This window comes from Erpetoichthys calabaricus, chromosome 15 (genome assembly GCF_900747795.2).
Source record: "Erpetoichthys calabaricus chromosome 15, fErpCal1.3, whole genome shotgun sequence".
In the NCBI taxonomy this organism is placed as follows: Eukaryota; Metazoa; Chordata; class Cladistia; order Polypteriformes; family Polypteridae; genus Erpetoichthys; species Erpetoichthys calabaricus.
In genome coordinates, this window is record NC_041408.2 from 61,450,700 (window position 1) to 61,478,485 (window position 27,786).

Consider the following 27,786-nt stretch of genomic DNA (forward strand, 5'->3'; position numbering starts at 1 on the left):
TATGAAATCAACTGGGCAAACCAACTGAGGAAGCATGTACCAGAAGTAAAAAGACCCACTGTCCGCAGAAACCCGTGTTGCAAAAGTCAAAGCGCAATATAGCGAGGGATTTATGTATGTGTGTGTGTGTGTGTGTGTGTGTGTGTGTGTGTGTGTGTGTGTGTGTGTGTGTGTGTGTATATATATATATATATATATATATATATATATATATATATATATATATATATATATGCTTGTGTATATATATGTATATATACACATATATGTATGTATATGTATGTATCAGATCATTCTTCAAAAGCAGTCTGTTACAGCATGGTCAGAATGATCAGAGAAACAAAGAATAGAGATTCATTTTACAAGCTATTGAATTTACATACAGTATCAATCCGTGCATACATTTTACTCTGGTTGCTTCATTGGTTTACACCCAAATGCCTTATATAAAATAAAAGTCTGTTATATTCTGGTTCTTCTTATACCTTTGAGTTCACACACCACCTTGAAATTTCTGCGCTTATGACAACTGTCCATTTTGGCTGTTTTGCAGGGTAGCTCCTGATTTCTTAGTCATCTTTTAGTACATTTTTTTGTTCACTTGACCTTTATCTGGTTTCCTGATATTCCTGCAAAGGTTTCTGACATTTATTAACCCTTTATTCAATTTCTTTAAAATTAATGATCTGCTACACTAAATTATTCTTCCACATCTCCCACACCTCTCATGAAAGTTCTTAAAGTTCCAATAAAACCGTAAGGACCAGTTTCCTACTGTAACTCTGTTCCCAATCTTTATAAAACGTGTGTATACTAAATATGTCCCTCCTTTAGGGCTAAAAAGAAGTAAAAGGTTCCTGGCTAGTTGAATTTCAGGAATAACAGCAATCAGTGGAAATCATTAATACCTAAAATAAATCACATAAATCAATAATAGCTAATAAAATCAATAACAGTGAACATAGAAAATCAAGTCAAACAATAACATGTATCAAAGTCCTTTTTCTTCAGAGTATACTGGCATTACATGCCTTCCACTATAAATCTCAGATTTGTTTCCCATAGCCTCATAACTTAAGTATGATGATAAAACATTGTTAACAACTATTTGGTTTCCTTCTTATCCAACAGACATTAGCTATCTTGGTTCACAGAAGTGTACCTAGTCCTATATTTTTCATCAATGTTCAAATCATTTAGTATTATTGCTGGTGGTGACACAGACATCACAAGTATTTACCTGAAAACTTCAAAACGTGTCTAGTTTATGTTGTTAATGGAGTCCTTATAAACACAACTATACTCACATCCTTGTGCTGTCATCTGCAAAGTTGTCCCAATATACATCCTGCTGTAGTCTTTAATTAGGCAATCACCTTTGTTGCATAAAAACAGCTATCTTGCTGAAAGTAGGTGTCAATCCTCCCTTCAGAATGTGTCAGCACTACTCTCGTTAATGCAAGGCACTGGCTAATGTCAAGGTCACTTTAAATTTGCAAGGGTTTTTATTGATGTTAAAGTCTTCTGCCACCAGCTGGGATCCTTGGTTTTTATCTGGGCTTTCCAATTTCACAAACTGCACACTCACTTCCCCATGCATAAGACACTCCATCACTGTTGTGCCAAATTATTACTTTGTTTTTCTATCTTCAATATTACTTAGGCCCAAGAAGCTATAATATTAATTATTTGTCCTGTATTGCCACCACCTGTTTCTGTCTATTTGGCACTAATTACTCCAGTTCCTAAAAACACTGTTAACACTATCCCAAAAAATTCATTTCCCTTATACCATGTTCTACAAACTTTAACGTTTTGTAATATACCCTGTATCTAATTTAGCATGTTTAATCGTTAAAACCCAATATCATACAATTTGTGTCCTAATGTTGTATCTAATCCTAATAATTTAATAGTCACCAATTTTCCATCCTTCTGTATCATTTACTTTTACTATTACACAATAAAGTTCACATGCTTCATGAAAAGCAATAGTCAAACAAATGGTACATTTTGTTTGTTTCAAGTGTATTAGTTTAAACTATTATCTTCACCTGTCCCTTTATGTTAACTCAATATTATTTATTCATTCACATTCACAGGTTTTAGACATTTTTCAGGAGGAATGGGTGGGGGTCCGTTTCACTCCAAGTACATATCTTGCAATTGTCCTCTATTGCTGTGGAACAGATGCATCGCAAACAGGATGTGCAAAAAAGTAATTATAACAAGAAAAGCAAGCTCCACAAGTTTAAGAAGGGGGATTGGGTGCTGGTGTTGATCCCTTCGGACTCCCATAAATTTCAGACGAAATGGCCAGGTCAAGCAGCGGTTGAAGAACTCGTGAGTGAATTATAAAGTCAGAATTCCTGGTCAGCAGAAGCCCATGCAGGCTTTGCATATCAGTCTTTTGAAAGATTTTGCCTGCAGGTGGCACTGGTTACGTCCACAGCAGTTCTGCAAACTGAAATCTCTATTGGTGATGATTTGACGGATACCCAGAAGACAGAGTTGCTGGCACTGATCGCAAGGAACTCTGATGTCTTTTTGGCCGTACCTGGCCAGACAGAAAATGTGGAACACAAGATAGTGACGGATCCCGGTGTTACAGTACATGTGCCCCCATAGTGCCTTCTGGAGGCAACGAGGAAGGTGATAAGTAAGAAGGTGAAGCAAATGCTACAGCTGAGAGTAATCAGTGAAAGCAAGAGCGAGTGGCAGAGCCCAATTGTTCTGGCCTCAAAAGCAGACGACTCACTTCAGTCTTGTATAGATTTTTAGGCACTTGAGTAAGATTTCCAAGTTTGATGTTTACCTGATGCTGCATATAGATGACTTGTTGGAAAAACCTAAGCAAGCGTCATGTCTCCACCCTAGATCTCACGAAAATTAGACTGGCAGATGCAAATGCTACAGCTGAGAGTAATCCGTGACAGCAAGAGTGAGTGGCAGAGCCCAATTGTTCTGGTCTCAAAAACAGATGATTCGTTTCGGTTTTAGATTTTTAGGCACTTGAATAAGATTTCTAAGTTTGATTCATACCTGAAGCTGCATATAGATGACTTGTAGGAAAAACTTGGGCAAGCTTCATATAACTCCACCCTGCATCTCAAGAAAGGATACTGGCAGGTGCCACTGGTGGAGTCCAGTTGTAAGAAAACCACGTTCCCCACTGCAGACAAGCTATTCAAATTCACCAGGCTTCCTTTCAGTCTCCATGGTGCTCCGCTGACTTTTCAGTGAATGATGGACTAGATTCTGCAGGAGCATATCTCGATGATGTGGTCATTTTCAGTAATGACTGGATGTCTCCTCTCGACCTCCTGCAGGCGGTACATGACAGTTTGAGGCTGGCTGGGTTGACAGCTAATCCTAAGAAGTGCAGATTGGTTATGTCAGATACCTGTTATTTGGGATATTCCATGGGGAATGGCCTGAACAAGCCACAGATGTACAAGGTGTGGGGGAGGTATTGACGCATCCCCGTCAGAAACGCATAGGCAGGTTGGTGCCTTCCTCTGGGTTTCTGGTAACTACAGGCGGTTTATTCCGAATTTTGGACATTGGGCCAAGCCCTCTCACTGACTTGACAAAAGACATAAGGAACTGTGGTATTCTTTGGACTGATGCCTGTGACAGGGCCTTCTCGGACTTAAAGACTGCTTTATCTGTTTGCAGTTCTACGGAATCAAGACTTTTCAAAGGAATTTGTTCTGCAGACAGATGCCAGTGCATTGGGTTTGGGGGCAATGCTTTCTCAGTGTTTCGATGGGGAGGAACACCCCATGATGTTTCTCAGTAGGAAACTGCTTCCCAGGGAGTGCAATAACTTAAACCATAGTCCTCCGGTACTACTTAAGGGGTCGGCGGTTTACTCTCGTGATGGACCATACCCCGCTTCAGTGTCCCTATAGACAGAAGGATGTGAATGCCCAGCTCACTCGGTGGTTTATTAGCTTACCGCCATTTGCTGATGTTCTCTCATGCCTGACCGAGCCCGGCTTGGGTGGTCACTTTGTACAAACCGGTGTGGCCAAAGCTAAGGGGGCGGATGTGAGGCTTCTGAGCTCTTTTGAGACCTACTCCAACAGGGCTGCACGCCCAAACGCAATTGACGTGTCTGTCGAGGGCTGCTTGTCCATCTCTTAGGCAAGGCAACCACAGGTTTTCAGCACTCCGCAGGTTTGTAGTACCACCAAGGCAATTGCAAGTTCGCAGTCTCACTACGTAATGTATCTGTCAATGGAAGATGCAGGGAACATTATAACCCGGCCACTGACCTGGCCCCATCCCTGCTCGTTTGCGGTGTCTGTTATAGCTCCCATTTGAATAAATAACCTTACTATTCTTGTTTGGATTGGAGTTAAGCTAATTTTCCTGAAGCCCTTCAACTCTGCCTCTTCTTTAGGGTGCAAGACAGTACTCAAGTGTCACTATACTAAAATAGATTAACTAAATTTAAGTTTTTCTCCTGAACAATTTGTCTGATTGTCTGTTTTATCCATATTGAGTTTAACAAAACAGTGAACAAAACAAAGTAAAGGACTTCCAAATGGCCTCACCCACTATTTTAAAACTTTGATGCTACACAATGCTAATGTTATTACAACCAACAATATATCCTAATATTGCTGTGAAAATATGTGCCATTCATATATAGAAAATCTGGTTGCTTATATTTGGTATTCTAAATGGACAGCAAAAGAACATTGAAAATTAAAATTATTCAGAAGCTGTCCCCCTTTTTTTGTACACAGTTGTCAGGACTCTCCTGCTTACAGGACAAAGATCCAACATGTAACTAGCAATAACTTTTACTACAAATTAATTTATTGCATTTGTTACTAACATATTATTTGTCTTATGTTTATTTTGTAGCCCTTGGAAGTTTGAGCACATTGCCATTGGTTTTTTGTCATTGTTGCTGCGAGATGATCATCCTCTTCCAGTCCAAGCAATCAGATTTTTTGTGCAAAGTTTGAACCATGATGCTCTAGTTGTCCGTAAGGCAAGTGTGAATAACTAATAAAAATGTGGCAGGGCACATGCAGAATAATATTTGAGTATGTAATTCTCTTTTTAACTTTGAATTTAAAATGCAATTTAATTTGATATACTGTAGGTAGATTCATTAGACATTTCTCTACTGCACCGTCTTTTTCTTGTAAACCTATTACCTTTGAAAAATTTACTTGAAGACTATCGTCCAGAAATAAAAAGCTTAGTATAAATGTGCTTTAAATGAATTGGATTTCTTTAAAATTAATTAACTGGTTTAACACTAGAATTACCAGAGTCTACGAAAAAACTCGTAAATCCGGCCCACCTTAAAACCATTCTCACCTCTCTTTTGTCTTCTAAATGTGCCGATTAAAAGGAGCAGCAAGTAGCCGGCTATTCCATCCCCCACCGCCGCAGAACGTTCACTAAGTTTTCCCAGCTCATGCCTTGTTTGATTATCTGGGAGTGACAGAACTGCTGGAGTTTTAGAATGGAAATAATAGATCGTTATTTGGAATACACGCATTTCATGCGTGTTCTGTTTCTACAGTAATCTGTGTAAACACATTGCTAAAACAGAAACTTTTTCATATTTTAGTAATAAATGTTACAAAATGTAGGCATAAACTATAGAATGTGTGAAGCCTGAAGTCCAAACATCAAATAAACACTTTCACAAAAGGTTCAACGATGCTACAACACTTTCCGTGGCTTAACGCTAAGATTTGCTGACTTGGAGCACAGCAACCCTGCCGTGCTATAGAGACGCGAGTTCAATTCCCAGCTATGAAGAAAGTGTTTTTTTGTTTTTTGCCTCAAACGGACATAAAATTTATAAATTGGTATGCACTGTAAATCGTTAAGTTTAAAATGTCGATCGTGGTTATTTCTGTTGATTAATTCATGCTTTTTACTTAGATCAGAACAGGAGCTTATTCAGCTTCTGATCTGACTCAATCAGCGCCAGTATAACTTCACACCCAACCTGACGCTGTTCGTTTTCAAATAATATTGCATTACTTCGACAGTGTTTTCTGATTGGTACTATTCGCGTCATAAAATGATTTCTTTTTCTCTTTCTTTTTTTAAAATGTGCGTTGTAGCACGCAGCAACTGGCCACCTGCATGTTCTTGCGCACACTGAATAAGACAGCGCTATATGCAATCATCAGATTCAAATGTTAACAGTTAACAGTTATATAGCACGGAATGGAAATCAGCAGTTCTTAGCATTGCACCACGCAAGCTGTCATATCAACCGCCTACTGTAACTTGCTTTCTTTTTTCTTCAGTTATAGTCTTAAATAAAAGTGCACTTGTTTTGTTACACTTTTACATCAACATATGTTCCTGTGTTTGAGCTACATGGGCATGCTCAAAAAATACACGTATAATGCCACGAAAAGTGCATGCAGACACTTCAGTTCGCAAGCATTGGTACGACAATGCAGTCACAAGTACACTGCAGAGCTATACCGCGTCTTTATGTGAAAACAGCAGTGTCAGATGGGGAGTGTCTGATGATTGCATATAGCGCTGAAGTTACTACTCTTTGCTGTGCTTTCCTCTGCATGTCCTGGAGTACAAAAGAAACAGCATACAGCAACATGTGGAGACTGGCAAGATTGTGGGAAAAAAAAAACACGTGGTCGTATGTATCGTGATACACTGCAGAGCTATAGCACGTCTTTATGTGAAAACAGCAGTGTCAGATGGGGTAGGGGGGGTGGTAGGGAAGGATCCTGAACGCGACAGAGAATGAAAAGTGAGTTAAAAAAAAAAAAAAAACAAAGCTAACCTTTGCAAATATCATAAATTACACCGGCTGTTACAGACTGAAATCAAATGTATCTTTTTATTCTAAAATAGTAAAAATAAGAACACTTCACTTCTCAAAAGGGAGTCTTGCAGGATCGAATTCGTGACCTTCTAATTGCCAGTCAGCAACTGATACTGTTGCACCACAGCAGAAGTCATAGTAAATGAGTGTCAATGTTGCACACTAAGGCGGCTTTTTTTGGCGGTGGCTTTTTTTTTTTTTGTACCTTTTGTGAAAGTGTTTCTTTGATATTTTGACTTCAGGCTTCATACGTTATATAGTTTATGCTTACATTTTGTCATTTGTTACTAGAATATAAAAACGTTTCTGTTTTAAAAATGTGCTTACACAGATTACTGTAGAAACGCAACACACATGAAATGCGTGTGTTCCAAATAACGATTTATTATTTCCACTCTAAAACTTCACTTCACTCCCAGATAATCAATCAAGGCATGAGCTGGGAGAAGTTCCTGTACGTTCTAAGTCAGTGGGGGGATGGAATAGCCGGCTGCTTGCAGCATGTCTTTATCAGTACATTTAGATGACAAAAGACGCTGGTGGAGAGGTGAGAACGGTTTTAAGAAGCGATTTAAGGTGGGCCGGATCTACGAGTTTTTTCGTAGGCTCTGGTAATTCTAGTGTTAATCAAGATGGATTAAAAATGTGTATCCCTTTTCAGAAATAGCCATTTCAACCTTTACATTAAGATATATTTTTTGAACTTAAGTCACCAAGATATTATTAAATTTATCAGTTTAGCTGTCCATTTCCTAAACTTGATTATAACTGAAGCCAAAAAAAAAATACACACCAGTACAAACGACGAATTTAGATATGTGTTACAGTGATGAGAAGGTAGATACTGTAGTCCTAAATAACCAAGAATGAATACTTGTGATTTGTGTTAATTGGTGTTCAAAAGTAATGCTATGAAGTGGTTAATGATAACATCTGGTGCATGTTTATTAACTAAATAGCACTGAAAAGTTTAGATGCCTTGGTGAACACAAGTACTGCTTTTACATGCCTTTCAGCCTTATTTACCGGATAAGCTCAGTATTTTTCAAGTCAGTTATTTATTCACAAGCATGGTATATATGCATTTGCCAAGCGAAACTTTGTTCAAAAGTTACCAAATATGTGTATTTCTCAAGCCAAGCCAGTTGCCAAGTATTGATCTGCACCTTACGTATTTCTGGCGCATGTGACAGTGAAAGGTATCTGGAAATGATTATTTTATCCCATATTCCTGGTGCTATTTTTCTCATGGTAAGGATATGTTTTCTTTTCACTGTTTATACTTTTGAGAGGAAATCTCCTACCTCTGAGGGGTTGAAGGGTTGTTGCGCAGGAAGACTAAGTGGTAAGCTATCATGCATGGCTGGTCTTTGTTTAAAATGGCTAACTCTCATAATGTTGGTGGGTTTTTGAAAAAATGACATCTATAAATTATTTTACAGTGCATGTGTAATTTTATGATGCAGATCAATACGTAACAACTGAATTGGCTTGAAAATTAGATGCATTTGGTAAGGTTTTTAAGCTTTTCCTCTATGCCCTATACCCTCCATTCTTTTAAAGTGGTCATTGTCAACATTCACTTTATTAAAAGGAAAAAGTAAAGAAATGAGAATTATTCTTTTTCCTACAATCATATAATCTGCATTACTTTTGCTTTTAAGCTTTTTGGCTTAAAGTGTCTCTGAATACAGATTACAGAGTTTAATTTGTTGAAGTTTGAATCTTTTTATTATTCACAGTATTTTATGTATTTTATGATGCCTACTGTAGAAAAAAGTGAAGATAATTAATACAGTGATTGTATGAAAATGAGGTGGTAAAACTTTTAATTGATGCACAAATTTTTTTTGCTGGTTTTAATGTGTATGGCATCTATTTTGTATTTATACATTTGATTTATTCTTAAACTCTATGGCATTAACCAAATTACCACTATGTAAGGTGTCTTTAAACATGATCATAAAATACAGGTGTTCATAGGGAGGAAGGGAGAAAGTTTATTATGCTATTTCAACACGAAGTCAAGTGAAAAGATTGTATCAATAGGACCCAGTTTAAATTTTTGCTTTGTCAATGGGCCTATTGCTTATAACCATTGAATATATGAAATTGTGCAAACTAGCTATAGACAGATGTTTTATCTTTAAGTAAATAATTACATTTATTTATATTTTATTTTATTATAAACCAGTAGATGTCCATCTCGGCTGTTGCAGGGATTTTGAAGCAACTGAAGAGACCTCACAAAAAAATTAAAATAAATCCTTATGAACTCAGTAAGTATGTTTTTCTTGCTCTTAAGGCCAGTTTCTGAGGCCAGTGGCTTTACTCTTTTTGTTGTTTAGGGAGTGTTCAATTTTGTGTTTAAATAACTGACTTTTACCATTCTTTTTTACATTAACAAAACATTTTGTGACATGAATTTAAAAATACTAAGTTGACTCACCTCCAGGTCTTTAGACCCTGCACTGGCTTGTTACCATCATAAGAGCTATGTTAGTTGCCTTTTTAATAGTCTTTTGTGTGTTTTTTTTTAATTCTTTAAGTGTTTTTGAAATAAAGACAATTCTCGATATGAGAAAAATGTGTTCAGGAATTATATTTTCTTGTATTAAAGTTGCTTACCAGCTTTGTTTGAAATGATGTTTTGCCTTGAGACTTGCTGTCAGCCCTTTATGTGACCTATGCACATTTAACACATCTCACATCCTTTATCCACATTCTCTTGAGCAGTCTCCACTCTTTCCTCCTTGTTTATCCTGCTCCCTTTCTAAGATCCTGTTTTCGAATATTCCTCTTCTTCAACATATTTTTCTGCTTCTGAATCTATCTGCATTATTATTTTCATGTCTACAGTGTATTAGATTTTTATCATTAGGCAACATTTTTTGAACCTCTTGGCTGAAATCATCAGACTGTCTTCCCTGTAACATCTGGAAATTCTCTTTTAATAATTCTTTTGCAACTTTCTGTGTCCCAGAATTTCAGGTCACTCAATGCCACCAATGATGAGTGGTTAGCCACTGCTCAATTGGTGGAGGACTGAATATCTTTGGTCCAGTGGCTTATTCTTTTACTTTTTTATCTTTTTCCTTTTTCACAGTGCTGTGTGGGCTGGTGGTGGTGGTGAGCATTGTACAGGGATGACTTCTTTTTATGTCCAGTGTTCTATTTGTTATGTTTGTTATTGGTTATTCTTCTAATTCAATTTGATAAAATAAAATTATGAGAATTGAAGAAAAGAACAGTGATGGTACTAGATAAGGCATCACATTATTCTGGGGTTTCTCTGGTTAGAAAAGAGTCATGCTCCGTATCTAGGAACAGGGAGCTTTTACGACTTTTAATTTTTTTTTTTTATAAAACAAAACTATGTATTTCAAAAATTTGAATTAAACACAACCTATTAATTCCTACCTAGGGAATGATGGAAAAATCACATGTTCGTCATACTGTACACTACAATTGCCTTCACACTGAAATAAATCAAGGCGTATGTTAAAATGCCACAAAATATACTCAAACATCAGTAACATTTAGAATCTTCTAAGTAGATACTAAATCATAAAATCAAAGAAAATGTTAAAATCATACAAATAATGAAAAGAATTTCAGATAGTTTATATTTTCATGTATTAATATTTTAATTAGGTGGGGTAAGTGAACCTTCAGAAATCCTTGCTGGAGACAGGCAAGACAATCAGTGGGTAAAGTACAACAGTAGCAGACTTCCAAAAACCAGAAAAGACTGGGAAGCTTGTCACTTTGTAGAGAAGACACACTGGGGATACTACTATTGGCCTTGGTAAGTAAAATGCATAAAATGAAAATAATGGATCACTTTTAAAGCGTACTATACAATAAAGTAATGGGTTTTTTTTAAATTACCCTGAATGCAATAACTTTTTGCGACAAGTTGTGAGTTTTTTAATCGTGTAAGCAACATGTTTATATGATTTGAAATTTAGTTTCTTAAAAAAGAAAAATTATTTTTGAAACTGTTTTTTACTGATTACAATTAATTGTATTTATGTTATACCAGTAATGGCGCACTGCATGACAACGTGCAGTGAATACACTTGACTTGAGCATTCGTAGTATTCATCCTTTTTTTCTGTACATTTAGCATTCGTTTGCTCAGAGGTTGATGTGCTTGCTGCTTCCTGAGCAGCTCTTCTTTTCTCCACCCTAGCGGCCCGCTGCTTCTCTTCTTTCGGCTGCATCTTTTTGCGTTAAAACTGATTAAGTTAGTTTTTGTGTTGCAATTACGTTTTCTTTAAACTTTCACTTAATCTGGCACTTAAGTCTTCAATCTGCCTCAAGAATGATTAGCGAAGGTGGTAGGGAATAAGAACGGTGCCCGTACGCATGCGCTGCACGGCCGCCCAGCTGTGTGCTGCCGAGAGTTGATTCTACAATAAAATAAAAATAAAAAGAGTAATAAAATCATCACCCCAAAAGTGGATAGTAGACGTCACGTAGTATATGTGTACCAAACTTCAAGTCAATAGGTGAAATAGGTTTGCGAGCTACAGGTGATTTAAAATCCTGGACAGACAAACGAACAGCTACGGTAGCGTATTATAGAAAAAGATTAACTATGGAGCAACATCAGAACTTAAGACATTTGTATAAAACCTTTAGACTTACTAACTTTGAAAAAGTATAACACATGAGCTGTCTTTTGTGGTACTGCAATACTGTATTTCTTTCTGTTACTTAATTTTTTTTTTGGCTATTTTGAAGCAAACTACTAGTATATGCTCCACCCGAGGAACAACCAAAGCTTGGTCGGAAAAGAGAAGAACTGACAGAGGTAAAAGTTGACTCCCCACAATTTTTTTATTATATTTTCACAGTTTTTATGTAATGGTACTGACGTTAATATAAAAATTTTAGATTATTTAAGATGTTATTATACTTTCTTGTAACCTGTGTAAAACTCCTCATATTTTATTTAAACTTCAGGGGGAACAGATCATTTATGAACACTTTTCTGATACAAAGTTCATTGAACAGTTGATAAACTTTCTGTCATTAGAGGATAGAAAAGGAAAGGATAAATTCAATCCAAGGAGATTTTGTCTCTTTAAGGTGAGTGTAATTTTTAGGACAACTTATTTTATTATATTTTTTTTTTTTAACTCTCAATTCAGTTTCATGTAATGATAAATGAAATGTTGTTTTGTGAAAACAGTTTTACTAGTGTGTCCTTTCTTTCCTTCCAGGGGTTATTTAGAAATTTTGATGATGCCTTCTTACCTATACTCAAACCACATTTGGAACGCCTGGTAGCAGATTCCCATGAGAGTACACAACGCTGCGTTGCAGAGATCATAGCTGGCCTTATTAGAGGCTGCAAGCACTGGACTTTTGCAAAGGTGATAAAAATATTTATTTTATGACAGACAGAAAAAGTTTCATTGCTTAATAACAATGACAATGTTGACAGCATCAAAATTAAACAGCAATACACTTTGAACACCATCTCAGTCAGAAAAGAAAAGCTAGGTTACTACATATATATATGTGCAATTCATTATTTTGTTTTAGTGGCCTACTTGCCTATAATCACTCATATTCTTATAACTGACACCACTACTCAGTTTTATTCTTGAAATGATTTTAGTTTTGTCCAAACCTCCATTTTTCTGTTGCCACAAATGATCTGTTATGTTCTGCCACAACACAAGACATAGTGTAGCCTATGGAACTTTCAACCAACTACCCACATATGCAACTGATGCAGCAGTATCCCATCTGAAACTGCTGGAGCAAGTCACCTATATGGTTTTTCTAAGTCACATAGTTTAGATCCATAGTGTTAAAAGTCTCCCGTTGTTTTCTTCACAACATAACAAAATGCATTGTAATAAAAATGTGCAAATTTAATTAGAAAGTAGTACTGGCAAGAACTTTGCCTTTTATAATTTAAAAAACAGGAAATTGTTGCAGTTATTTTTTTTAGAAGGATTAGCACAGAATGGTTAAAGAATGTGGATTCTGAGAGAGAAATACTTTTTTGTATATGTTGGGTAAATCTGACCAAGCTGATTTCACCTTTGCACAAGTGGTAGCTATAGAAGACATGAAAGATTTTTTTCCAGAATTTATATAGATACTGAATGCACTGAAAATACGGCAGGATTCATCAATATACATTGTGATGATTAAAGAATTCATAAAATATGACACTAGCATCAATTGTACCAGGCAAAAATGTTCTCATGTCTATTTTATTATCATTATCTTCTTCTGGTTTGAATAAATAAACATTAGAGGGCAAAGTGGTTTAATACGTTCCTCTTTTGTTTTTACTTTTCTCTTTGTATCTCTTTGTAGAACTTTTTACATAATAGCAATTATTGTTTTGTTTATATTGCCTTCTATATTTTTGTTTTGTCTTGAGTTCATAATAAATTCTGTTTCCAACATTTTATCATTTCAAAGTCTTATAGTACAGTTTGATTGCTGTTTATTTCAAATCTTAACATTTTCTATGGGATGTGCCCTATCGATGGCTCCTTCAACAACCTATGTATCATTTTTGCTCAATAGATTTGGAATTCATAACATTATTCACAGAAGTGAACAGTCTCTTATAACTTTATATATGAAGAAGCTTCTTGTTTTCATTGTGTTTATGGATACGCCTCCTTTCAAGGGATTATTTAGAAAAATATCTATCCATCCATCAATTTAAAAAAAAAAACAAAAAAAAAACATTTAACCTGGCATCTGGTGCATGACAGGAACCAAATTTGGACAGGCGGCCAGTCTGTTCCACACCATTCTTAAACATAGTCCTGTAAACACTCAATCATTAAGATATTCAAGTCATTGGGAGGTGGGAGTAAAACAGGAGTACTGTGTGAAAAACTATGCAGACATAGTTAATGCAGACTATGCAGACATAGATAATGTGCAAACTCAAAACATAGAAAGCCCAGGTTGGTTTTTAAACCCAGGACGGTAGAGCTATGAAGCAGCAGCACTAACACTATTTCACCATTTTTCTAGGAGTGTATTAGTATAAATAGGATAAGTATATTAAAAAAGGTTATAAATATAATATTCAGAATTAATTGGACAGTGCAAATACATGTAGCAGGAGTTATTTCTTGTGGAAGAATTTATTTAAAAATCTGGTAATTGTAAATTCAGAAATGCACAGTTTTTCTTGATCAGTTAATGTAGAACTGTTAATTGTCTTAGCTTGTTATAAACCTCATTCTCTATAAATCTTATCTGATTATGCAATTATTAAGACATTTACATTAGTATTTTTTCATTATAAGATTTATAAGATATATTTGTTGTATGTGACAATGCAGAGAAAAGATTTAAACATCCACAGTCTCAATTTGGGTAATGGTCTAAGAATATGTTTGTCAGCTGTACCCTGGAACTGCAGCTGAATTCACTACTATGTGCCATTTATGCGGTACTATAGAATATGTTGCATTTTGGCATAACTCTTGATGTGTTACTTTGTTGTCTAGGTGGAAACTCTTTGGAAATTACTGTGTCCATTAATCCGAACAGCATTATCCAATATCACAGTGGAGACTTACAGTGACTGGGGAACGTGCATTGCAACAGCTTGTGTATGTATGCTAGTGTTTTTGGTGTTGTACAGATTTCTTTATTAATGATGGACTTCTAGCTGTTTTAGCTTGTATAATTTACATAATCAGTATATGAATATCTTGAATGCTATAGAAGGCTCAAAAAGCTTTTATTTCTTTAGGTCTAGATGCTGTCATAATATTTTGCCTTGTGAAATCTTCATTTTATCCATCCATTTTTCCGTTTGCAGACTTGTTTATCCAATTCAGAATAATTTGGGAGATAATGTATATCACATTAGCATCTTACAGAGGGCAGACACAAGGCATAATTAGAAAACTTACACACAACCATATTTATCCACACTGGGTCATTGCAGATCTACCAATTAATATAACTTACACTAACCTAACTAGTCTAATCTGAAGCAGGATGATTGCCAAGTCGTGGCTCCTATCTCGTGTGCCTGTAACATCGTTCAGCATGACTGGTTTGGTGGTGGGTCAGTGATGGTCTGGGGAGGCATATCCATGGAGGTACACACAGACCTCTACAGGCTAGACAATGGCACCTTGACTGCCATTAGGTATCGGGATGAAATCCTTGGACCCATTGTCAGACCCTATGCTGGTGCAGTGGGTCCTGGGTTCCTTCTGGTGCAGGGCAATGTCCGGCCTCATGTGGCAAGAGTAATGCTGGCAGTTCCTGGAGGATGAAGGAATTGATACCATTGACTGGCCTCCACACTCGCCTGACCTAAATCCAATAGAACACCTCTGGGACATTATCTTTCAGTCCGTCCGATGCCGCCAGGTTGCACCTCAGACTATCCAGGAGCTCAGTGATGCCCTGGTCCAGATCTGGGAGGAGATCCCCCAGCACACCATCCATCGTCTCATTACGAGCATGCCCCGACGTTGTCAGGCATGCATACAAGCACATGGGGGCCATACAAACTACTGAGTACAATTTTGAGTTGCTGCAATGAAATTTTGGCAAAATGGACTAGCCTGCCAAATCACTTTTTCACTTTGTCTTTGAATTCAGCCCTCTGTAGGTTGAAAATTTTCATTTCCATCAAACAATGTGTCATCCTTTCGTTCCTAACACATTACCCAGTCCATATCAGTATAGATATCCAGCATAATTTTTTTTCCCCCATTGAGATCTGATGTGTTTTCAAAACACACACACACACACATACATATATATATATATATATATATATATATAATCAGTAACAGTGCACTGCACAATAACATGCAGTGAATACACTTGACTTGAGCATTCCTAGTTTTCATACTCTTTCTCTGTTTTGCTCAGTTGATGCGCTTGCTGCTTCCTGAGCAGCTCTTCTTTTCTCCACCCAAGTGGCCCGCTTCTTCTCTTCTTTTTGCGTTAAAACTGATTAAGTCAGTGTTTATGTTGCAAATACTTAGTACGTTTTCTTTAATTTTCACTTATGCTGGCACTTAAATCTTCAATCTGCCTCAAGAATAATTTAAGATATGAAGAGATAGGGGAAGTGACAGCAAAGGTGGTAGGGATGAGAACGGCGCCCATACACATGTGCTGCTTCAGCCGCTCTGCTAGCTGCTGCCGAGAGTTGATTCTACAACAAAATAAAATAAAAAGAGGAATAACCTTGGAGGTCAATCATCAACCCGAAAGTGGATAGTATAGGTCACGTAGTATATGTGTACCAAATTTCAGGTCAATAGGTCAAACGGTTTGTGAGCTACAGGTGAATTAAAATCTTGGACAGACAAACGGATAGCCACAATAGCGTATTAATGCTGCCCAACACCACAGCCACAATAAAAATGCAAATACAGTACAATACACAAAACACACATTTTATCTCTCTTTATCTTCTTCACACCTCCCAGCAAGTGTTGTCCACCTCCTCCCAACTCTGGCTGGCCTGTTGGGTGTTCCACAGTCCCTTATATAGTTCTTGACCCAGGAGTGCTACTGCTCTTCCGTCCATGTGATTTTCTAGCACTTCCGGGTCAGATGGAGAAGTCGAGCTCTTTAATCTGCTCAGAAGTACTTCTGGGCTTCTGTTCCCATGACCTTCTAGTACTTCCGGGCTAGGCGAGCACTTCTCCTCCCATCCTTGTCTCACACCCTTTCCTGGTGGCTCCCATGGTGCCCTGCAGGAAGCTCGGATACCGCTACAGTCCAGGGAAGCTGCCATCTAGCGTCCTGGGGGAGGCAGTGTCCCAAAGTAGCTGCCTTCCCCCATCCTTGCACTCTTTGGGCGTCCTGGCCGTCCATCACATATATATATATATATATATATATATATATATATATATATATATATATATATATATATATATATATATAATGAACAGAATCCCAGGTTAAACTAAGAGTTACTGTACTATGCAGTAAAAAGTCTTGAATGTTTTGTCAATATTTTAAATATGTGTTGTAGATTTTAAAAATGCCATGTACATCAAAGTATTTATTTGAAACTCTTTACACAGGAGAGCAGGGATCCTCGAAAATTGCATTGGCTTTTTGAAATGCTAATGGAGTCACCAGTTAATGGAGAAGGTGGTTCTTTTGTAGATGCCTGGTAAGTTTAGATTATTAATTCAAATGTTTCTATGGTTGGAAAAACAAATGTGAATAATCTTTATGCAATTTTCAAAATTATTGTGTATGTAAGTGAAATTAACACAAAAAATATTTGTTCTTCTGAACATTATACTCTTAAGCATAAGTCTACTGATGATGCGGTCAATTTACTGTTAAGTCTGCATCTCCCCATCCTCACCTATGATCTAAAGAATGAGATTGTGAGTACAGGAGACTGAAATACTGTTTCTGCACAGGGTTGTTGGGCTCTGTCTCAATGACAGTATCAGGAGATCAGTAGTATGGAAGCATCTCAGAATAGAACCTCTGCTTCTCCAGCTTGACAGTTGAAGTGTTTTGAGCATATAGTTAGGATGCCTTTGGGTTCATAGCATAAGAGGTGTGTGTATGCATAGCCCACTGGTAGAAGAATTAGGTTCAGATCCAGAACACATTGGAGGAATTATGTACTAAATGTTCTGGGAGTATCTGGGTGTTCTCCAGGAAGATTCATTTATAAAACAGAGCCAGGGGTGTATCACAATGAAGGTTTTAGTGATGAATATATATTTGCAATAAGCAAATCAAAACACATTTTTATACTAACAATTTTATTAAAAAGTAACAAGTTTCTTTAAGTTAAAGTCCAAAGTATATGAAACTGAAAGAACTTGTTTGTAAATTTACCTGTAAATATTCAGGTGTAGCTATGGCATAATGAATTGATGGTTGTTTTGGTTATAATCTGCAGAAAGTTCTAGACAAACTGCTTAAAACAGAGATTCCTAATCAGCTCAGCTCAATATGTTGCTGACCCGCATCAGAAAAAGCAAAAAAAAGTAATGATGAATATTTAAAATATTAAAATATAAATGTATAATATTACATTTATAATAATGTAAAACATTATTTGGTATTTTGTTATTCTTGTAGATAGCAGCTACAAATTGCAGCATTACATTATTTCAAACTGTACTAGATTACACAGATTACATTACAGTCAAAAAAGAAAATGTCCTAAACATTGTGATAGTACTTTAAACAGACACCAAAAATAAGGCCCAAATTGGCAGTATTGCATAGCATTGGACATATAACTTGAAATAAACCTGCATAGCAACTAACAAAATGAAGCCTACATGCACAGACACAGAAGAACATTTGTATGCTTCAGAGTAGAAGTAAAAGCATTGAGCACTCCAAATAACAGAAAAGAATTAAATTTAATACTGATTTATGGGGGTGCTTTAATCACATGCTGCATTAAAGGCAAGTTAACATGTAACTTGTACTGTAGTTGCCTAAAATGCTTTTACTCTGCTTTACTTGTTGATGTGACATCCATTTCAAATCCATCGCAAACTTGTAACTTGGGTTTTAATTGTGATTTTATAATTAAGCATCCAGTTTTTTGCAGAACATATTTTGTGAAATGCTGTTTTACATAACTTTACATCATTTTACATCAGCCTCTGAAATCTCATAACTTTAAACCTGTAATGCACAGACTACAGAGTTAGTTTCACAGGTGAGGGGTATTGCATTTATAACAAGACAAGCTCTTGAGCAAACTTTCTAGCTCCTTAATAGCTTAAAAAATATTATTGTGGTCACAATACAGTAAAAGAAAAAAATAATAACATAAGCAACATTTGGCATTATGATTTTATCATGAAAATGTTTACAGCCTGTTATGATAGAAGAAACATTAATAAAACAAACAAATTTAATCTTTCAGCATAATCCTTGAGTACTAATACATTTGTTATACCATTTGTGAAGCTTTCCTATGTCACTCAAATTAAAAAACATGCTGTGCTTATGCAACCACTTCTCTTTAGTTCACTTGGCACTCAGAAAGCAGATGGTAGAGACATGGGGCCAGGTCACGAGAATAGGTTGGGTATGGAATTTCAATTGACAGTTTTGCAACACATACAAAATGTGCAGGGCTATTGACATGAAGCTGAAGAAGGCATAGTAAATTACTTTCCCTTGGTACATTTCCCTGACTGACTGCAACACATACAAGGGCAAATTTCTTATGTCACCTGTGTCATAGTTAGCCGTCACCTGTGTCATAGGTTAGCCTGATCAGTGATCATCTTTAAAAAAGTTCTGCAGCTCATCTACTGACTGGCATATATGATGATAAGGAAAGAATAATTCTGTGATGGTGCATTATTCTGTAGAATTAGAAATTCAGTGCTAGCTAGCTAGATACTCAATTCTGCAGTGTGTCAACATCACAAATGCTAGAAATGTCCAATTTGCTTATATAAATACACAACCGTATATCTTTACAAATTCAGCTTCATAAAAGACTCCTTTCATGTTCAGGTTCAAAACATTTTGTTACTGCTCATAGTTATATTTTCCATTGTAATATTCTGTACCATGATTTTTATTGCACTAATGCAGTTTTGCTGTTTGCCTATAAGTTAAAATGATATCCAAAAGATGTAATTCCTCCTCTGTTCCATTGCACACACCTGCAACCTGCTAATCAGTAGTTCAAATGGTATAAAGTAACATACAAAAAATGCATTAATTCATTCACAGTAAGAGACCTGTCAACAAATAACTGAATGCAGCAAGCTAAAAACAAAAACAGATCAGAATTTTTCCCAGAGTGCCTTGCTGTAGCATAAAAGAGAAGTGAATGAACCCCTGTTCATTTTCATTTTTCATCTGATTAGGTGAGGATTGTTGAAGCAGATTGCAGTGACTCAGTATGTTTAAAATTCAGCATCATAATGAGATGCGGCATGTAACAGTAAAATGTGTAAATATGATGCTTCTTTTTTTAACTGATCTGAATCGGCATTGTTTTCATCTGAAAGTGTCTAATGCATTTTATAATGACCAGTTTTATTGGACTTCAGTGAATTGGTGCTTGAATCGCTACAGTGTCACTGTAAGCTTTGAATTTATTACAAATCTCTTTGGTCAGCAATTGTTCCATTATGATGCTGTACTTTAATAGAAAGAAAGAAAATGTCTGTTGTAGCTATAAGAGGTGAATTATTAAGAACTAAGCCATTAATGAATAATTAACAAAAATTAATAAGCTGAAATGTCATGTTTTTTACATTTTCTTTTTATTACTCTTTTATTTTAATGGAACTTGCATGAAGAGCAATATGTGACTTGCATGATAAATATTCCTAAGTAATGCTCTAAATCAGTGATTCTCAACCTTTTATGAGTCACGGACGCCTTTAAGAATCTGAAGAAAGCTATTAACCCCCTTCCCCAGATATATTCACATAAACACAACTTTGCATGCAATTAATATAATTATTTATTGAGATTTGATTTTCTCATACATACACAAAGTATCATTAAACTTTAAAGTAAACAATAAAAAAAACACTTTTTTATGCAAGAAGTAATGGCTACTCATTATAATTATGAAATGCAATCAATCCTCTTGTGCAAATCCATCTTACTAACCAAAGGTTGTAAACCAGATATGGATGCTGGGCGCAGGGCGCATCGAAGCGCACGCGCACTGCCGCACAATATGGACGAGCCCGCCACAGAGCAAAAAAATAGCGCAGGGCGCATCGAGGCGCACGCGCACTGCCGCACTGCAACGAGCCCGCCACAGAGCAACAAAATAAAAACAAGCCCGCCACAGAGCAAAAAAATAGCGCAGGGCGCATCGAAGCGCACTGACGCACTGCAACGAGCCCACCACAGAGCAAAAAAAATAAACGAGAGGATTCGAAGTTTGGATTACAGTACGGAAAACACAGAGGTCCACACTACACAGCCTATTTGAATCACATTACAGTATTACAGTACGGAATCCCCAAAGGTCCACACTACACAGCATATTGGAATCACATTACAGTATTACAGTACTACATTATGAACAGTCCAGCCACAGAAACACCACCAGATGGAAAGAAACAATACACGAGCACTCCGTATTAAACGTAAGTGCGATTATAATTCTTAGCAGTGGACGCCGTATAGCTAACGGAGTCACGGCTCCAAAAACAAACAGCTCAACTAACAGAAATACAAAAACGAGTCCGCATGGATACAAACGATGAACGCAGGTGTCTACAACGCTTTTCTAAAACAGCAGAAGAAAAACAGTCACGGCTCCCACTGTGCCACTAATGTTGATCACATGGCGGTCATTCAGTTTGGCGCCTGCCCCAGAGTCAAACGCAGCGGCGTCCCGCCCAAACAATACAACCTGTGAGCTACACTTGCTCTAATCCACTGTAACAGTAATATAGATCACATGACGGTCACAGACTCTAACCCAGCAGCTTCCCAGACTCAGTGGCTGGCACACGAACACCACAATCTGTAAACTGAACTTGCTGTGCTCCACTCTTCCAGCAGTCGGTGTCAGCAAAGGCAACGGAATCATGTCTCCACAAAATGAGACCGCTTTACTACAGATATGCTTATGTGATTAAATGACATTTCCCCAGACGCACCCACCCTCCATGATATGTCATCCATCCAGATATCGGACAGAACAGAAACTGATTGCCATTCTTGGATTTCCGATTCGCTGGCGAATCGCGGGCTTATTGGTTAAAACAGATCCACTACTACTACTTCTACCACTACTATTGTAAATCAACAGTACCAGGCTACATAGTGAATATAAATATTAATTTTTATCTGACCCTCATGTACCCCCTGAAACCCATATATGGAACCCCCCATGGACCTAAGGTTAAGAACCCCTGCTCCAAAGCATCAAAATCCTTGGCTGTGTGGCTGTTAACTGGAGAGAAACCATTTCTAGAGCTGAATAAATCTTAAAGGTATTATAATAAGAGGGGTTATGTTAAAACAGACCTATATCTCAATGTCTATCCTGGTACTGTTTGTGCATAACAAGACATAAAGTACTGTTTAATAATAATTGCTGTAACCATGTAGGTGTTTCTTAGATGCTGACTGCTATACTTTATTACATAATTTTTGTCATACTGCTGTGTTTTCTCTATTGAAACTTTTTAAGAAGTACAAAATAGTTTTTATTGATTACAAGTGGTATTACATTATGCAGTAATTTTAATTTTTTAAACATCCTCATAATACTTTTGATAAGAATTTTTTTGAAACACCTTCAACTTTTTGTACCCTAAGTTCTTGTCTATAAGCCGGACTCATGTATTAGCCGGAGACCAAAAATCATACGAATTTTTAAAATAAAATCGTATCATAGATAAGCCGGACTCATGGATAAGCCGAACGTACTATAACCTATAACTAATAGAAGGGAGGGAGGTCAGTGGTCTCACTCGCGCCCATTTAATTTCTTTAAGGGGGGAGAGAGTGTGAGATATTGCCGTCTCTCTCACTCCCCGCATGGCGCGGTTGGAGCGGCCGGAGCGCGTTCTTTCTGCTCTGGGCGTCGCCGAGTCAACACGAGCGCGTAGCGGTCATTTAAATTGTGATTTTATATGTAAGCATATTTAAATATATATCGCGGATTTCTGCGGACAATGGGTCTTTTAATTTCTGGTACATGCTTCCTCAGTTGGTTTGCCCAGTTGATTTCATACAAGGGACGCTATTGGCAGATGGCTGAGAAGCTACCCGGCTTACTTTTCTGTCAATCTTGCACTGACTATCTGTGATCCTGATGTATGGGGATTGAGCAGGGGGGCTGTTTGCACACCTAGACGATACAGACGCTCGTCTAAAAATGCTGAAAGATTATCTTCACGTTGCTATCTTTTGTAAAGCTGATTCCTGAAAAGACATGCTGCACAGTGCTTCGCATACTTAAAAGCTCGAAGGGCACGTATTGATTTTTGACTGAAAAACAAACTCTCCCTCTCTCTCTCTTTGTCTGCTCCTGACGGATGGGGTGTGAGCTGCCGCCTTCAACAGCTTTGTGCCGCGGTGCTTCGCATACTTAAAAGCCAAACAGACATATTGATTTGTTTGCTTCACTCCTTTGAAGAGGAAGATATGTTTGCATTCTTTTAATTGTGAGACGGAACTGTCATCTCTGTCTTGTCATGGAGCACAGTTTAAACTTTTGAAAAAGAGACAAATGTTTGTTTGCAGTGTTTGAATAACGTTCCTGTCTCTCTACAACCTCCTGTGTTTCTGCGCAAATCTGTGACCCAAGCATGACAATATAAAAATAACCATATAAACATATGGTTTCTACTTCGCGGATATTCTTATTTCGCGGGTGGCTCTGGAACGCAACCCCCGCGATGGATGTATAAGCCGGACTTATGTATAAGCCGATATTCTATTTTTTCATTTTCACAACTTTTTTCCTTAGATAAGCCGCGGCTTATTGACAAGAACTTAGGGTACTAAGTCTGAAGAATACTTGTGTTCTGTGGTTTATTTACTTTTATTTTTTTATGATTGCTGATTAAGTTTAGTGCTTTTCCATTAAAATAGCTTGGCTTACTCATATTTTTCAAGTGTTCATTAAATCATAGCTTTGCTTTGCATTTAATGCTTAGAATGTTATTGTGCAAATTAGACTCGGACGAAATTGTAGTTAACAAGCTATTCAAAGTGTGTCCCTTTTCATATTTTTTTTTTTAAACCAAACAAAATATGAGTGTAAAAAAGCCAGCTGTAAAATAAAGTAAGTTTCATCTTGGTATACTGTAAGATAACCAAGTACACATTCCAAAGTAGGAATTAGTGTTAAAAATTATGATTCAGACATATTCATGTGTATAAGTAATGAGTAATTATAATGTTACTTCCTGATATATTTACATTTCAGTAGTTGTGAGAAAGTGAGATGGTTTTGTGTAATTTATGGTATTATTTGACTAAGCTAGTGTTTTTCAGCAAAAATCAGGGCCTCTACTTTGTGCCAACATCTATACACTGCATTTTTAGTATGGCTTCACACAAACCATGGCCATCTCTGTTGTAAGCAAGCACAGAAGGAGGTTCATGATGTGTGGTCATGTGAGTACAGTTGTGAAGGAGTTTTCTTAAATCATGGGATGTAACAAAGCTTTCATATTGTAACTTTGCTGCCCACTACATTGACATCTGAAATTCACACTCATGTTTGTGCTTCAACATTTTATTGGCCACAGGCCAGTCCATATCTGCTGCTGAATAAGCACAAGACTGTCCGTGCACAGTGATTTTTATTTTCTTCTTCAAGTCTTAATACACTTCTGATTCAAAACTAGCTGTGATCGTGTTGCCTTATAACTTACCTTAAGCCCACTTCAACTAAAAAATGTATGCCGTCACCCACCACATGCTTTACACGTTGTCGCCCTGCCACAGGTATTACCAACGGCAGTGGGAGAAGAATGTGTTCAGCAATCATGGTGATCCGTAGATGAGCAACAACTAGATGAGTGGTATAGGTGCAGCTTGGAGCAATAGTGGAGAAAAGAGCCCCTTAATTATTTTGGGCAGGTAGTCTTCTCGTGGTGAGTTTCAAAATTTTGATTGTATGTAAATGGTCAGTGAGGTTTTCAGCCTTTTGAAGAAGCAAGACAAACGTAAATTGTACTTTTTGTTTAAAATTAAAGAGTATTCTTAATTATGAAAGTTTTGGATATTTTTCCTAAAGTCTTTTTACATTCTTCCACCAATATGAAGGTAGACTTATGTTTAAAATTGTGCAAAATAACAAAACATGCATTAAGGTATTTGTTACAGTATATTTTATAGTCCACTGAAATATTTATTGAGGGTAATTGCATTATATTCCAATGCTTTTCAGTCAGTGCTGATGCACTTATTGCAAATACTTTAGTGATAATTCAGTTGTTTATTTATTTTTAAGCTGACTGTTCACTTACCAAAGTGTTATGCTTCCATGTCAGAGGGAAACATGGTTGAAGTATCCTGTGTGTTGTACATACATTATTTTTATACCTTTCTTGTACCAGTTGTGTGTGGGTGCTTCAGGGGATTTTCAACTTTCATCCTTTTTAAATGGACGTTAGTAAAAAGCATTCTATGTTAAAATTCATTCTCTGCTACAGTAAATTACAGCTAGACAGTGATGCTTTCTTTGAAATGTTACAGCATAGTATATACAGTATGTTTAGGTAGGTTCATTATTGCCACTTGTACAGAATACAGTGATGAATACAGTGACATTCTCGCTTGCATGTAGTTATCAACACTGTACAATGTATCACTAAATGTGAAATATCTAGTACTGAACTGGTCAAGCTTTACAAACTTATAGTACAGGTGAAACCTAGCTGCCAAAAACCCATGTGCTTAAGAAAAAAAAAATATGCTTCAGTAAAAGTCTACTTTATACATTTTGCATGTGCTTGCTCACTGTTCACAGATGGCACTTTGTATCTGTCAGTCCTCTCCCATTTGTTTGTTTTGTAACATGCAAAAGAATGCCATGAGCTAAAAGCAAATTAAATAAGAGGGCAGTAGGCTGTTAATTGAGTGAGTGGTACCAGTGATGAAGCACAATAAAATAAAACTTTCCATTAATAGTTCAAATCAGACAATAATGGATGCTTTTTAAATATAAATTTTTGCATATTTTTGATTGTATTTGTTTATGTGTCATCTGAACTTTCCATTTACATAGCAAAAGCTATATTAAATATATTGCTGTATATAGCAGTAGCTCAATATGAGATTTGGAGATTTTTGTTTCATAGAAAAGTATTTTAGATCATATGTATATATGTATATGGTTGTATATGTATATATACAGTATGTGTATGTGTGTGTGTGAGTGTGTGTGTTTGTATCTGTGTGTGTGTTTGTATCTGTGTGTGTGTACCACTCCAAACACCAGGTAAAAGTGCAATACTTATTTATTTTATAATAATAAAGTGCACTAAGCACCCTCCACTCCACACTACTCATACAACTCTCAATACTCCATCCATCCATCCATCCATTTTCCAACCCACTGAATCCGAACACAGGGTCACGGGGGTCTGCTGGAGCCAATCCCAGCCAACACAGGGCACAAGGCAGGAACCAATCCAATGAATCAATAATAATACACAATCCTCCTCTCCCAGACACTTAGCCTCCCTTCCTCCCAGCTCAGCTCAGTGTCTGGGCTTTCCCAAAGTCCTTTTATATCCCCTGACCCGGAAGCGGTTCCAACCTTGCAGTCCATGATTTGTTATCCCTTCCGGGTCAGGTTAAAAGTCCTTTTCTTCATCCCGGAAACACGTCGTTCCTTCCAGTCATGTGATCAGGACACACTTCCGGGTTATAGGGCACGTAGCACTCCGCAAGCCTCCCTACAGCGGCTCCTGGTGGTCCCCATGGTATCCAGCAGGGCTGTTTATAAAAACTACAAGGTCCATAAGGCCCTGCTGGAATGCGGGGAACTTCCATGCTGCTGGGAGGGCTCCATCTGGCGGCCTGGAGGTGTGGGCCGGAATATTTGGCCGGCCATCCCTCACAATATATATATATTTTTTTTTTAATTACATAATTGTTACACATTATATTTTTACATTTTCAGCAGTGCTTCATGTAATATTAAACTTAATGCCCCCTATTTACTCATGTAAAACCTGCTGTCTTTGCTGGTTGTTTGACTTGTTTATAGCCCAGTTTGGAGATAGGTCAGTTAAAATACTTTTTTTTTTCATTTATGCTATAGTGGTAGAATCCTAAAAGAAAAAAAAAAAACACAATTCTCAAATGCTAAATTCCCTTGTACAGGGTGAGACAAAATGAAGTACCACATTTCTCAGGGTCATTGCATGAGGTAGGGGCAGCTGAGTGGATTGGGGTTGGGGTCCTTTGACATGCGATCCCTTGTAGTTTTCAGTTGGCAACATGCCTTGGTCTGGTACGCACCATGCTTTCAATGTCAAAGCGTTCTTCAGAAGCAACGAATCCATCATCACTACACAACACGCCTGCCAAGCGCTCTTCAGCATTCCTCCTAACGGTTATGTCCCAAATTGGAAAACAGTTCTTCAGTGGGTGGCTAAATTTAGACAGAGGGGTACAACATTGAGCAGAAAATCTCCAGGCTGTCCTTGGATTGTACGAACAGCTGAAAACATCCAAGCTGTTTAGGGCATCAATTTTGCAGTCTCCTAGACGTTCAGAGCACAAACATGCTTCTGCCTTAGACATTTCCAAAACGTCTTTGAGGAGAATTTTGCATGAGGACCTTAATTTCCATCCATACAAAATGATGGTAGTGCAAGAACTCACTGAGAGACTGGGATAGCCGTAGAGAGTTGTGCACAAGCATTCTGCAAACCATTCATCGAGATGCCATTGTCATTTGCAGTGACAAGGCACATTTCCATTTGAATGGTTGTGTAAATAAGCAAATCTTTCTCTATGGGCTGAAACCAGCCCTCGTGAACTTCATCAGAGACCCCTGAATAGTAAGCATGTTACAGTTTGGTGCACCGTTGCAGAATTTGGCATTATAGGCCCTTACTTTTTTGAGGAAGGTGGGGAGCAATGGTCACCGTCACTTCAGAACATCAGATTGAAATGCTAGAGAGCTTTTAGCAGCCCCAACTGGAAGAAATGGATGTGGTGGATTCCTGGTTTCAACATGATGGAGCAAAAGCTCATATGTCGCAGAGATCCATGCAAGTTTTGCAGGAGGTATTTCCGGGGAAGCTGATCTCCTTGCGCAGCAATGTCAGGTGGCCTTCACATTCTCCTGATGTTGTTAAGTGCGATTTCTTCTAGTGGGGCTATCTCAAGTCAAAGGCATACACACACACTGACCTCAAAACCTTGAAGTTCTCAAGGACACTATTCACCACACAATCTCCGCTATTCCCCTTGAAATGGCCAAAATAGTCATGCGTGCATTC

The 27,786-nt window shown here is 37.3% G+C and overlaps 1 protein-coding gene across 3 annotated transcripts in view; it reads left to right on the plus strand.

Annotated features, from left to right (window-relative positions):
• The window catches only part of psme4a (proteasome activator subunit 4a), a 167,890-nt gene that overhangs the window by 119,009 nt on the left and 21,095 nt on the right, over positions 1–27,786 (plus strand). For 2 of the 3 annotated variants that reach the window (XM_051919347.1, XM_028821016.2), the window contains 8 exons: positions 4,879–5,008; positions 9,039–9,120; positions 10,496–10,649; positions 11,591–11,660; positions 11,813–11,938; positions 12,073–12,225; positions 14,347–14,451; positions 16,909–17,000. In XM_051919347.1, coding sequence (XP_051775307.1) covers positions 4,879–5,008; positions 9,039–9,120; positions 10,496–10,649; positions 11,591–11,660; positions 11,813–11,938; positions 12,073–12,225; positions 14,347–14,451; positions 16,909–17,000 — 912 coding nt within the window. Of the gene's footprint in view, positions 1–4,878; positions 5,009–9,038; positions 9,121–10,495; positions 10,650–11,590; positions 11,661–11,812; positions 11,939–12,072; positions 12,226–14,346; positions 14,452–16,908; positions 17,001–24,271; positions 24,421–27,786 lie in introns of all 3 variants that reach the window. The other variant, XR_007933556.1, reaches the window with a different exon arrangement.